Genomic DNA, 14,560 nt, shown 5'->3' with positions numbered 1-14,560 from the left:
AAAAAAAAATTATTTGTGAAAATTACAGAAATAATTACGTTAAGATTTCAAATGTTAAATTAAAATTTTTTCCAATGTAAAAATTAAGGGAGAATTTAAGGTGATTTTTGGAAATTTTTTTGACAGGGAAAATAAAGGAATTTGGGGATCAGATTTTTTTTATTTTATTAAGAATACATTAAAGATTATTACCCTAAATTATTATTAAGAAATTTTAAATTATTACAAAGTTATTAACAATCTCTAAGAGTACTAGAAAAAATTTCCCCCATGGTCGCATCGATAACTCAAAAACGAATCATCTGAAAATAAAAACCAAAATTGCTTTTTAATCAATAAGGATGTAGTTATCGTTGCACGTACGGAATTTTGAAAATTTTAATTTTCAAAAAAATGGCGACAGATTAAAAATTTTCTCATTATTTTTATTGTTTTTTTTTTTGTTTTAACCCGGCTAAAAAAATTTTTAATATCAAAATTTTTTAAATTCCCTCCGTGCAATGATAAGTATATCCTTACTGTTTAAAATGCAATTTGGATTTTTATTTTCAGACGATCCGTTTTTGAGTTATCGATGCGACTATGCACAAAAAAAATGTTCTAGAATCAAGTATAAAATTTTGAAGAACTTAATATTCTTGATTTGAGTAGAAAAATTCTTGATTGAAGGAAATTTTACTTGATTCAAAAATTTTTTGTCTTGATTCAAGACAAGGTAAATAAGTACCCTCTTCAAAATTATATTCTTGGCTCAAGAATTTTTTTCTTGAATCAAGTCAATTTTTTTTCAGTGTGGAAGAAATTTTTTCTAGTACTCTACACTGATAGAAGAATTTCTTAGCATTTAAGAAGATTTCTTTGTATTTAAGAAATCATTTCTTAAACATCATTTCTTAGCATTTAAAAAATATTTCATAGTATTTAAGAAATATTTCTTAGTATTTAAGAAATATTTCTTAGTATTTATATTTCTTAGTATTTATGAAATATTTCTTAAATAATAAGAAATGATTTTTTAAATACAAAGAAATCTTTTTAAATACTAAGAAATCCTTCTATCAGTGTACGAGATTGTTAATAACTTTGTAATAATTAAATATTTTTTAATAAAAATTTAGAGTAATAATTTTTAATGTACCTTTAATAAAATAAAAAAAAATCAATCCCCAAATTTCTTCAATTTCCCTGTCAAAAAAATTCCCGAAAGTTTCCAAAATGTAATTCATAATTAAATCTGTAAATTAAATAGATTTTTCTGGTAATTTTTACTTTTTTACGCATCAATATTAACAATTAATAAATATTTAATAAATCACCTGTTAAAAAATAATTAATCAACAGTTAATAAAAAATATGAACAAATTCTTCTATCAGTGTAAAAATAAAATCCTAAGGTTGATTACTCGGATAAATAAAAAGTAAAGAGAGCCGTATGTAGTGGGACAGGAGCAAATGAATAGAGTGTAGATGAAAGAAAGAAGAAAGTATAAGTGTAGTGAGTAACCGAGATACTTCAAGTCATGATGGCATGTCGAGAATAAATAAATGATGGCAATTTGTTCCGTCGCCATCCCGGCATAAAGACTGTCTCCACAGTGCCCTACTCACCGAGTTTTGAATCGTTCCACTGCACATTATTTATTGATTCCCCTCCCCCTCTCCCTCCTCTTTCTTCTTCTCATAATATCAAACTCTCAACATGATATTTTTTGTTTTATTTTTTATCCAGCGTTTTATTTCTATTCCGTTTATCCGCGACTGTAAATATATATCCTCCATCAACATCAGCGTATCCTTAAACGGACGATGAGGATTCGGGGCAATCTTCTTTAAAAAGTTTATGACGTATAAATACAGAATAATCCTCGACTGGTACTCGTAAGCTATATCGTACTTTAGAACAAGATAAATTCATCAAAATATAAAAGTATTTTGTCCCAACTTTTAAAACTATTATTTTTATCGTTAGCTTTTTAAATTTTTTTTTTTATTATTGTTATTGTTATTTTGTCTTCCTGAGGACGAACAGAGAAGACGTCTTCCTGTTGGCTCCTATTGTCCGAAGTATAGAACGGAAAGGCGAGGTCGATAGTACAATAATCGTATCGAAATAAGTAAAGACCGTCTCGAAGTATAAGGTCGAGTTGGAGACCAGAGCAATGCTCCAATTGTACGTGTGATTGTCAGAAATTTTTCTCTCCTGTACTCCCATCGGTAAACTTGTTTTTTATTTTCATTTTAACTTTTTATTTTTTTTTTTTTTTTTTTTTTTTCGCCATTGAGAGTTCGAACAAGTGAAAGAGATAGAAAAATAAAGAATGACAAGGGCCAGCAATAAACGGCAGACTTGCAATTGCTGGTGTTGAGTGTTCATCGATTGATGCCTTTGATGTTTTTCTTTTCTTTTTTTTTTTTTTTTTTTTTTTTTTTTTTTTATTATGACTATTATTTATTTCCATTCTTCAGCTTTATATTGATAGCCGGTGCTTACGAATTAAATGTTTTCGGTTTTTACCAACACTAAACTAATTAACAACCGCTGAGTAATGTGATCTTCAATCAAATTTATAGGAAAAATTATTTAGGGGTTATACGCACTTGGAAGACTGAAAAAAGCATATTTTATTAACAAGTCCTTTTTTTTTAGTAACTGATTATTTTTAGAGATAGAAAATTTCTAAAAGGTCTTTTAAAGAAAGTGAATCATAAAAATTTTTAATTTTTAAAAATTATTATCTAGAGATTAATCGAAATAATTATGAAAATATTCATTTACTAACGAAACAGTAGATTAAAAGAAAATATTTTTCAATTTTTGATAAAAATTTTAGTTTATAAGAATATCAAATGTTTAAAATAATTAATCTTTGGTTCAATTATTGGAAAATATAGATTAGGAATTTACGTAAAAATTAAAGACTGATCAATTTTTTTTTAATTTTAAAATTAAAAAAAAACTTTATTTGCAGATTCGAAAATTTTATAAAAAAAAATTGATTATTTATATTATTAAGAGGAAGAAAAATTTTGTTTCTTGGATAGTCATATGATAAAATCGGTTTTTTAGTAAAATGTCATTGCAAAGGTTTTGACTTTAATAAGTGCCTTTTCAAGGATTCATTTTATTCCAACCGGTAGTTAATTTATTATAATAAGTATTTAGGTTGCATTCAAAAATGCTTTATCTCTAGATACATAATTAAGAAATTACTTTTTATCTTGTGAAATATTGACATTTTTACAGATATAAGCTCATTCCGATGTTACACTCATCGAGACCTTTCATTTGAGTACCCACATCAATTTTTCATATATTTTATATATATGTATATATGAAAAATATATAAAAATGCATGTGGGTACTCAAATGAAAGCTCTTGATGAGTGTAACATCGGCATGAGCTTACATTTTTAAAAATATCAATAATTAATAAATGACCTTGTATTTTGAGAACTATTGACATTTTTAAAGATATAAGCTCATCCCGATGTTACACTCATCAAGAGCCTTCATTTGAGTACCCACATCAATTTTTCATATGTTTTATATATTTATATATTATATATATATATATATATATATATATATATATATATATATATATATATATATATATATATATATATATATATATATGAAAAATATATCAAAAATACATGTGGGTACTCAAATGAAAGCTCTTGATGAGTGTAACATCGGGATGAGCTTATATTTTTAAAAACGTCAATATTCAAGAAAGTACAGTGCAATTTAACAAAAGTAATTATTTAATAAAGCAAAATTTTAATTTTTTACAGTTCACAAATCACGGCAGTCACATAGTGACTGCAAAGTTGCTAGTAAATTCCAAGTGCGTATAACTCCTGGAAAAACGGAGGAAATATTACCAAGACAGTTGAAAGTAAAGATTGTATTAATAAGGCGCTGAGGGGAATGTATCAATAACTGATCAGATTGGTCAAAGTGATTCCAGGAATAGCCATAGCTTGGGTTAATGGCATCTGGCATCTGTGACCCCTTGGCTGATCCACTTTGAATAGATCTATCTATGTCTATATTCTCTCTATTCAGTGTAGTATATTCTCGATCAACGAAGCTCAATACTATCGTGGGCCGTCTTTCTCGCTTAAAACCGAGGCATTGTCACCTTTGCAAACAGAATCATTCAGCTGTGGCGACAGCGGTCGCAGACAAGTCAAATTTTCGGGACACCTCGCCGGCGTTAGGGCGGGGCTTTGGCTTTCGGTAAAACACCGATCGATGTTGGCTGTTGGATGTTGAATGTTGGATGTTGGGACGTCGAGAGTTGCCACGGGTTACCGTTAATAGTATCTTCTGGTCCTGGTCCAAACTCAACACAAACATACTCCCCCTCTTACATCCATCCAAATAAAAGTATACACACTCTTATCCTATCTTTTATCCCTTTCTCTATCTTTTTTTCTTGTTATTTTATTTTATTTTCATTCCCCCAGCATAATTACAGACATCCACCTCATTTATTTCCGTCTCGACCGGCTCATTTTTTCCGACACCAAATTTATCTCTGAATTTCAAGGTGATAAATCAGCAAAAACTCCGAGCATTATTGTGTCAATTACAATTATGAGAATAAAAACTTCTTGATTCAGGAAAAATATTGTCTGCTAAATTTTATTCTTTTTTTACACGGAAAAAAGTAAAAAATTCACTCGGATTCCGGTTAATTTTTATAGTTTCAAACAGCACAGCGGACATCGGGGTGGCAAAAATATAAATATTACAGAACTTAATGTAGAAAGTGTAAAAGCCACAATTTATAATTCAACATCGAAAATAAATGATTAGTAGTGTTGTAGATGTCACTATAGTAAATAACGACTCTGTCATCTTAAAAAATTACAGTTTCAAACAGTAAAAATTGCCATTTCAATATATAGTCCATTCTATGAGAAGAAGGGGAACTCAGATGAGTAGAAAGGGGTCTCAATCAAGGAGAATTTAACATTTGAAACAGTAAAAATTCTACTCTTAAAATATACATTTTACCAGTCCAAGCAAGTCAATAACTATAGTTTGATTTTTAGCGTTGCGTTTAAAATTTACCATTTTACTTTGTAAATATTAGCGTTACTTGTATTAGAAATTTAGTAACTGTATTTTATATTTTTAACATATCATGCGATCATTCTTTAGGTACGAAATGATAAATATCAAAGTCAAAATTCTTAATTATCATACTTTAACATTTTCGACATTCACATAGCGAATATTACTGTTTGAAATAGTATTTTCTTCCATGTAAAGTATAAATTGTAGCATTTAAATGATAAATATTATAAAGTGATTAAGAAAATTGCGATTTTACTGTTTGAAATGGTAATTTTTAGCAGTTGATCATTACTTATTATAAATCGACTATTATTTATTACAGTTTACTTTTTTCCGTGTAATGCATAATTTTTTTTTTTAATTAAATTTTAGAATTAGTTTTGCATTTAAAAATTTTAATCTCAAACGAAGTAATTTAATATTTCCATACAAGTAAAATTGTCTCACATAAATATCAGGTTAGATTAAGAAAAAAAATTTTTTTTTTATTTTGAATGAAAAAATTTTTTTTCTTCAAACAATTTTGTTCTTGGATCAAAAAAAAATTCTCTTCAATCAAGTAATTTTTTAAAGTGTAATCAGAGGAAAATTGCGCGGAATTGAAGATCATCGGGGTTTACACAATACAGGAAGATCTATAGTGGCTACTATACTACTTAGACTGGATTCAGTCGGTAACTTTTAACTTTCCGGTCACGATCGCCAAAGAACGATGACTGGTCTTGCTTTTTCGCAACGTATTCAATGTAACAAACCATATATAGAGGCTAAAGATTTTTTTACCCTGATTTCTATTCCCTGAGCCTTTTTATGGATTTTTTGTCGACTTTAAGGATACGTGTGTGGACATGTGTGAGTCTCAGTTGTATCAGTTGCTCTTTGAAATGTCGCCCTACGGGACGTGATTCCCAACGATGGGTTTCCACAAGCCAATCCAGAGCCCGGACAAGAGATATTACTATGGCAACGTATCGTGTCCTTAAAAGGATTTACTTTGTGTAACGGGATGAGGTCACAAGTACTATTCCCAACAAATAGTCGAACTAATCCTGATAAAACTCTATTGCTTGCTAATAAATTATTATTTATTTTTACACTGAAAAAAAATTTGCTCAATTCAAGAAAAATTTTCTTGAACTGAGAAAAAAATTATTTAAAAAAAAAAAGTAGTTTTAAACTGTAATTTTTCAATTATTACTTTTAAATTTCTTGGATTAATTTAAGCTGAGCATCTAAAAAAAAAAAGTCAAATTTTTAAAATAATATTTTTTTTTAATTAAGGAGATCCAAGTGCCCTCCTAGTGTAAAGAGTGTCTATAAAAAAATAATATGTAGAAATACTTTTGTAATGCATATTAAAATTAATTTTTAAATTAATTAATAACATTTTTGAGGAAATTTCCGAAAAATTTACTCATTAAATAATTAGTAACACTTAATTGACTAATAAAAATTATAGCACTGTGAATTACCGGTATACACTTGACAACACCGCAAGAGTTCCCTAACCTTAAAATTTATTTATGTTTACTGTCTAACTAAAATGACTAAGATCTTCTAGCATTTAAAAAGCCCCGGTTACTTATGCGCCGAGTAACTGCGCAAGCGGTGTTGCCAAGTCAAATACAAGACTTTAAAGAACGCAAGTTCCGAGTGATTTTTCATAAAAAATATAAAATATCTCCGTAATACGTTCGGAAAGCTACTTTTTTATTGTTTTGATCGAAAGCTTATTATTTTTTCAATCAAATTCAATGAAAATAAAATTTTTTTTAAATCCTTAATTGCATTAAATTCTTAACCAAATACACGGCTGGTGGAATCTCCATTTTACATGTAAAAATTACAATTTTCAAACCTAATTATTCCATTAAATATCCCGGAAATCTACTGTTTTTTAATTTTTTTATTAATTATTAGGCTACGTAGATAAAATTTAGAAATTCTCAGGAAGTTTTAAAAATTTGACTACTTCGCGTGGATCTTCTTACGGAGATCCAAGTACCGTCCTAGTGTGAATAACGTCTATAAAAAAATAATACGTAGAAATACTTTTGTAATGCATATTAAAATTAATTTTTAAATTAATTAATAACATTTTTGAGGAAATTTCCGAAAAATTTACTCATTAAATAATTAATAACAATTAATTGAATAATAAAAAATATAGCACTCTAAATTACCGGTATACACTTGACAACACCGCCCGAGTTCCCTAACCTTAAAATTTATTTATGTTTACTGTCTAACTAAAATTACTAAGATCTTCTAGCATTTAAAAAACCGCGGTTGCTTATGCGCTGAGTAACTGCGCAAGTGGCGTTGCCAAGTCAAATACAAGACTTTAAAGAACGCAAGCTCCGAGTGATTTTTCATAAAAAATATAAAATATCTCCGTAATACGTTCAGAAAGCTACTTTTTTTATTGTTTTAATCGAAAACTTATTATTTTTTAAATCAAATTCAATGAAAATAAAATTTTTTTTAAATCGTTAATTGCATTAAATTCTTAATCAAATACACGGCTGGTGGAATCTCCATTTCACATGTAAAAATTACAATTTTCAAAGTTAATTATTTGATTAAGCCCCGTAAACCTACTGTTATAATTTTTTTATTAATTATTAGGCTAAGTAGATTAAATTTACATCTCAGGAAATTTTAAAAATTTGAATACTTCGCGTGGATCTCCTTAAAAAAAATTTTTTTTCAGTGTATCAAACATTATTATTTTTCATTTAATACATAAAAAATGAACTTTTATAAATTCCCGTTGTTATAATCAATATTTTACTTTAAATAAAGTTGTGTAAGCGGAAAAACACGTTGTAAAGTACCGAATAAGATGACTTGCAGAAGGAAGATGATAAATTTTTATGAGAACGTTAAAACATTAAGAGAGACGTGTATCGATAGAGATTGGTATCTAATGTATGTACATAAAAGCCGGAGGATTTGATAAAGCACCGGGTTGAATGTGGTCAGACAGCACTGAAAAAAAAATAAAATAAACTAAACAAATGCTCGCGAAGATAGACGAGCATTCAATTTTCTCTCGGTTAATAAAAAGTCCAAAAAATAATGCAATATCCTCAATCTTATTTCCTCGCAATATTTAACCCGCGGGTCTTTGAATTCTCCGATAAAGGGTTTATTGAATAACGAATAAATTCAATTGATACATTTCAATATAAATAAATAAATATACATTAAACATTCTTTCTCGGAGGACAATATTTATTTTTTAAATTTAAACAACCGATAATTTGATAAATAACCTTTAAAAAGTATCTACGCTAAAGTAATCCCTCGGTATATATTTATAAAATTTGCTCAGCTGTACAAACATCGTATCGAGTTAGGTAATATCGATAAAAAATAAATAATTGCACGTTAAATTTGGTAAAGTGCTGTAGTAGTTTTACTAGAGTGAAAAATTTTGTACGTAAATTAAAAATAAAAATAAAAATAAAAAGAGTGATCAGATCAACATCAATGCCATTATCAACTCGAATTAAATTCAATAATAAAAGTATTAATTTTCCGCAACGTTGGAATAATTTAATTAAAAGCACCTACAATACACAACATACATCCTGCTAATTTAAACATTGCCGTTTTTTATACATATACTCTTGTAGATAAATTCAAATTTATGTAAATAAATTGACCTGATAAAAAAGTTATAACTGATAAATATCATCGAGGAAAATATTGTAGGTTGTTTTTGCTAAAATAACCGATATGATGAACCCGAATGGGACGTGTACCCAAACAAACTACTGTAATGTTGATATGTTGTCCATCCGAAAGTTTAAAGTGGATAAAAATTAATCGTCAGGATTGCACACCATCAAAGTTGCGACAAATATCAATCAACAAAATGACCATACATGAAACACGAACAGAGGTCGAGTAGAGTGTGTTGGTGCATGTATATGTGCGGAAACATATCACCACTCATCCGTTATATATAACAGTGCCAGCGAGCCAACCAGTCACCCGTTGAATCCGGGCAGAGGACCGGACTTGGGGGACTGCTCGCAATATCATGAAATACGAGCCCCCTGAGTAACATACGTCACGTATAGGTTCAAGGGTCACAGGTATCCCACCGATGTATGGCCGAAATGTACAACGATGTTACAGGGACCAGGGGAGTGTAATGTATCGCTTCAATATACACTCGCTGGGTGACACAAAGATGTTAAGGGAGTTATTCGATTTAGTTGATAATATTGTTCCTCTTGTTATGCTTGTTTACATGCTACCAAGTTTCGTTGTTGATGACCTTTTCAAAGTTAACTTAAAAAATTTTTTAAGGGTTATAGGTGAGATTTTTTTTTATTTTTAAAATCAATTTTTTTAATTTTTGCTCAGCTTTGTGTTATTTTGTAAGGAAAATTATCGACATTCTGAAAACTTACTCGATGCACCGAGAGGAAAGAATAGATCTCATTCCTTTGTATAGAATGGTAACCATTACTATTTTACATATAAGGTAAAAGACCCCGTTAGTGGCGTCTTTAATCCCTATTAGTGGCACTTTTTCTTTCAATGAAAAAATGTTCTGCTTGGAATAAAAATTAAAAATTTTTTTGATCTAAAAGTCTTAAAGATTAGAAATAATATATTTATTATTGAAATTAATGATTTCATTAATTAAATAAATACCAAAATCAAAAATAGTGTCAGTAATGAGGTCTCCGCCACTAATGGGGTCTTTTACCCTAGTAACGCAAATTTTTGTGAAAATCTTGTGTAAATTTGCTGATAAAAATCCTAGAAATAATTGTGATAAAAATATGAACAACCACTTATTCGTTGCGGAATTAAATTCTGAATATAATGAAGTTGTTTTTTTTATTATTTTGATAAAAATTTCAATTTATTATTAACAAAAAACATGAACAAAATAAAAAATCTCCGTTTTTCATAAATAACTCAATAACTATACACGGAAAAAAGTAAACTGTAATATTTACTCGGATTCCGGTTAATTTTTATAGTTTCAAACAGTAAAGCGGACATCAGGGTGGCAAAAATATAAATATTACAGAACTTAATGTAGAAAGTATAAAAGCCACAATTTATAATTTAATATCCAAAATAAGTGATTAGTAGCTGTTACTATAGTAAATAACGACTCTTTCATCTTAAAAAATTACAGTTTCAAACAGTAAAAACTGCCATTTCAATCTACAGTCCATATTATGAGGAGAAGGGGAACTGAGATGAAAGAGAAGGGGGTCTCACTCTGGGAGAATTTAACATTTAAAACAGTAAAAATTCTACTCTTAACATATACATTTTACCAGTCCAAGCAAGTCAATAATTACAGTTTGATTTTTACCGTTGCGTTTAAAATTTACCATTTTACTTTGTAAATATTGACGTTGCTTGTATTAGAAATTTACTAACTTTATTTTATACTTTTTACATATCATAAGATCATTTTCTAGGTACCAAATGATAAATATCAAAGTCTGAATCCTTAATTATTATACTTGAACATTTTAGACATTTACGTAGCAAATATTACTGTTTGAAATAGTATTTTCTTCCATGTAAAGAGTAAATTGTAACGATTAAATGGTAAATATTATAAAGTGATTAGTAAAATTGCGATTTTACTGTTTGAAATGGTAATTTTTAGCAGTTGATCACTACTTAAAGAGGAGGAAATTTCTGAAAAAAAAATCTCCTCCCAGAACTCTAGCTTTAAAAACAATAATTTTTATTTAATTTAGTTAATAACAAATTGAAATTTTTATCAAAAAAATAAAAAAACAACATTACTATGTTCAGAATTTAATCCCGCAACGAATGAGTAGTTGTTCATATTTTTATCACAATTTCTAAGATTTTTATCAGCAAATTTATACAAGGTTCTCACAAAAATTTCCGTTACTATGTAACATAGTAATGGTTACCATTCTACATAGGAATAAGATCAATTTTTTTCTCTCCGTGTGGTTTTATTCTTGAAGATCACTGGAGATTTAAAAAATTTTTCAATTAGGTTAAATTTTGAATTAGAGAATAATTAAATTATTGCACGCCTCATAAGCGAATCGTTGAGGTAGTGCTCTACTCTCGACATTTCAAAAAAAGCAGTTTTCTCGAAACTGAAATTGATTTTTTTTTATTTACACCACACTTACAAATTAATCTGAGCGAGCTAATATCAAGTCAAATAATTTGTCAGGCAGGAAAATTGGTCGAAAAAATTATCGTACCGGAATAGTTTTTTTTTTTTTATTATCTAAAGTAACACACTTCAGCCTTTCTCAATTAATATGAACGTTTAATTCACTGTCGTTAAATTATTATTTATAAAAAACTAATTTATGACTGTGTATTTTTTTGTTTATCTATCTATACATTTTATTATAGTATTTTTTTTTCTCACCTTAGAATTATGGCGCCACTAAACCATAGCAGAGTTTTCTGTTTTTTATTATTTTGCTTTTTATATTTTATTTTAATCAATTTTATTGTGAAAAATTAGATTATGAGGCGTGCAGTTTTGAATTTTCCAAACTTTTTTTAAGATTGTAAGTACTTAAAAAAATTTTTGACTGACCAAGAATAAAAATATCGGTAAAATTTTCAGAACTTACATAATTTTTAACATAAAAAATAATACAATCACAAGAAAAACTTAAAAACAAGCAAAATTCAATTCTTTACTCTTTTATAAATTTTTAAGTATTTAAAAAATTGTACAAAGCAATTTTTAAACCCTTAAAAATACCAGATTACATAAAAAATTTTATATGAAAATTTTTGACATTCCTCTGCGAGTTATTTATTGGTAATATTCCTCCGCACATAAATAAATTTCTAATCAAATATTTTATTTGCGCGAGTGTAGACAATTAAATCGATAAACGATCAAACGAACCAAATTAAATAGCTTTTAAAAAAAAAGCGTATAGAATATGCAAAATTTGAAGTGGTAAACATGGCTCAGAAGTATCTCGGTGGGGTTTGATGTGGTTTGGATGATAATCCGATGAACGTTATGGCATCTGGTTATCATGCGAAAGTGTTTAATATAAATTTAATTTGCCGGCCATTTTGGTGTGCTGTCACATATTTCTGGTTTATCGATGTATAGATACGCTAACCGGTTGGTTGTTGCCGTACAAACGCCAGATGACAGACTACGCCACTGTGATTGTATAGTATTGAAAAGTAATTATCATCTGACGGATTTATCGAGCCAATAAATTATCATAAAATTATATTAAAATCTAATATCTCATATCCAATATTTAATGCTAACTAGGTTGACTAATCATTTTTAATTAGTATACTACTCTCATTAATAAATTCAAATCTAATATCAATAAATAAAAAATAAAATTATTGTGTTTTTTTATATTTTTTTTTATAAATTGAAAAATTTAGAGAGTTAATGAATGATGTTAGACCGTTGATTGGTATCTCGGCCAGCTAGGCCGACTCAGTTTTAATAACCTTAATTTCAGGTCCGCCTGTCGAGGTTGGCGTCACCATGTACGTCTTGAGTATCAGCTCGCTATCAGAAGTCAAAATGGTACTACCTTAGGTCTTCTTATACAAAAAACATTTATACAAACGCCGAATTAGTTTTCACTATTTTTTGTTGGAGTTTTGTTACTTTTTTGAACACTCAAAAATTTTTTAATATTTATTTCGCTCGTTATTAATCCACTGATGAAATAATTTTTTAAATAAAGTTAAAAAAAGGTACTGTGAAATTTTCAAGCTCAAAAATTCATTGGTTCAAAAGTTACAACAGTTTTAATAGTCATAATGGTCAAAATTTGGGCAAAGGATTTTAGGCTGAAATAATGGAAATTTTGAAGGAAAAAAAGTGATAAAGCTCCAATTTTTAGTTTTCACATCCCACAAACCCCAAAAAATGTTATTTTTTAAAATATCAAATTGAGAAATTCAAAAAAAAAACCCGTTTCAAAAATACCTAAACCTCATATTGTCTCGTTTGAATTCCACCTCCTGAATCATTCGCTGGGTAAATTTAATGAAAAGCTATTTATTATCATAACTCCCTAACATACTATTGAATTTATTTTGATATTTTATTATTAATTATTATTATTAACATACATTCCCAAATCACGTGGTTCTAATGGAGCAAAAATTAATATTAATGAATAAAGTAGAGTTCGTTGAATAAAATTAGTATTTACTCGGACTAATTCATGGAAAAAATTTATGTTAAAGGTATAAAAATATGTAGCTTAATAGGTAAAAATTTTTTTATAGTAAAAGTAAAAAAAAATCGGTACTGTTTGTTGTATATGTTGAATATGAAAAATATGTTATGGTAACAAATAAGTGTAGTTATGGCAACAAATCCATTAGTTGCATTAACAAAATTTTTCAAGTTGTACTAACAAACTAGTTTGTTAAATCATAAAATCAATTTGTTTCTCTAACAAAATCATTTTGTTGCTGCAACAAAATGATTTTATTACCGTTACAAAGTGATTTTGTTGCAATAACAAAACTAATTTGTTGCCAAAATATTTTCTAAATCAGCTATAGCTAATTATAGGATATTTTTAAATGTATTCTTCTAAAATTTACTGTTACAAATTGATTTGTTATTCCAACAAATTATCATTACAAATTCTCTTTACTACTTCAACAAATAGTCTTTGTTACTCCAACAAATCGGCTGCCCAATTTTAAAACACAGTAACTGCAAAATTTTTATACCTGATTTTTTTTAGTATCTTCCATGAAAAAAAAAATATATATTTCGAAATATATTTTAAATATATTAACAATCTATAAAAAATACGTATAGTAAATATATTTTTAATAACTAACTTTTGGCCGATTTTTATATATATTTTAAATATATTTTAGGTATATTCAAGATATATTTTAAAATACATAAAAAATACATAGCTAAAAATTCAAAAAAAAAAAAATTTATCTAAAATATATTTGAAATATATAAAATATATATGAAAATCGGTCAAAAGTTAGTTATTAAAAATATATTTACTATACATAATTTATAGATTTTTATTATATTTAAAATATATTTTTTTTTATGGGGGATTGCTGCATTTTTTATTACTTTTAGACCTCAATTTCAAGTATTTTTTCTTAAAAATATTTACATTCAAGTATTTTCTATTCATAAATCAAATTTTACATCAATTAGGTGGGCAAATTTTTTTTTTAACAAAAAAAATTAAAAAAAATCTTAAAATTGTCAGTTACTGTATTTTGAAATTGGGCAGCCGAAATTCTCTTTGTTATTTCAATAGACTAATTTTGCAGTTTCAACAAAAAAATTTGTTATAACAACTAAAGCAATTTGTTGAATCAACTTAAAGATTTAGCTACAGTATCAAAACTATTTTCTTGTAATAAAATATCAATAAATTATTATAACCTAAATATTGTTATTTTAACATATAATTTGTTATCACTATTTTA

The 14,560-nt window shown here is 27.5% G+C and overlaps 1 protein-coding gene across 17 annotated transcripts in view; it reads left to right on the top strand.

Moving 5' to 3' along the window:
- Positions 1-14,560, top strand: part of LOC123266811 (gamma-aminobutyric acid receptor subunit beta) — a 162,689-nt gene that overhangs the window by 79,943 nt on the left and 68,186 nt on the right. For 11 of the 17 annotated variants that reach the window (XM_044731233.1, XM_044731246.1, XM_044731240.1 and 8 more), the window contains exon 3: positions 12,589-12,656. The exons of the other annotated variants lie outside the window; for them this stretch is intronic. In XM_044731233.1, the coding sequence (XP_044587168.1) occupies positions 12,589-12,656 (68 nt within the window). The remainder of the gene's footprint in view (positions 1-12,588; positions 12,657-14,560) is intronic. 17 annotated transcript variants of the gene reach the window in all.

This window comes from Cotesia glomerata, linkage group LG6 (genome assembly GCF_020080835.1).
Source record: "Cotesia glomerata isolate CgM1 linkage group LG6, MPM_Cglom_v2.3, whole genome shotgun sequence".
NCBI classification, from domain to species: Eukaryota; Metazoa; Arthropoda; class Insecta; order Hymenoptera; family Braconidae; genus Cotesia; species Cotesia glomerata.
Note: the sequence above shows the minus strand (reverse complement) of the source record. Positions and strands in the feature narration are given on the sequence as shown.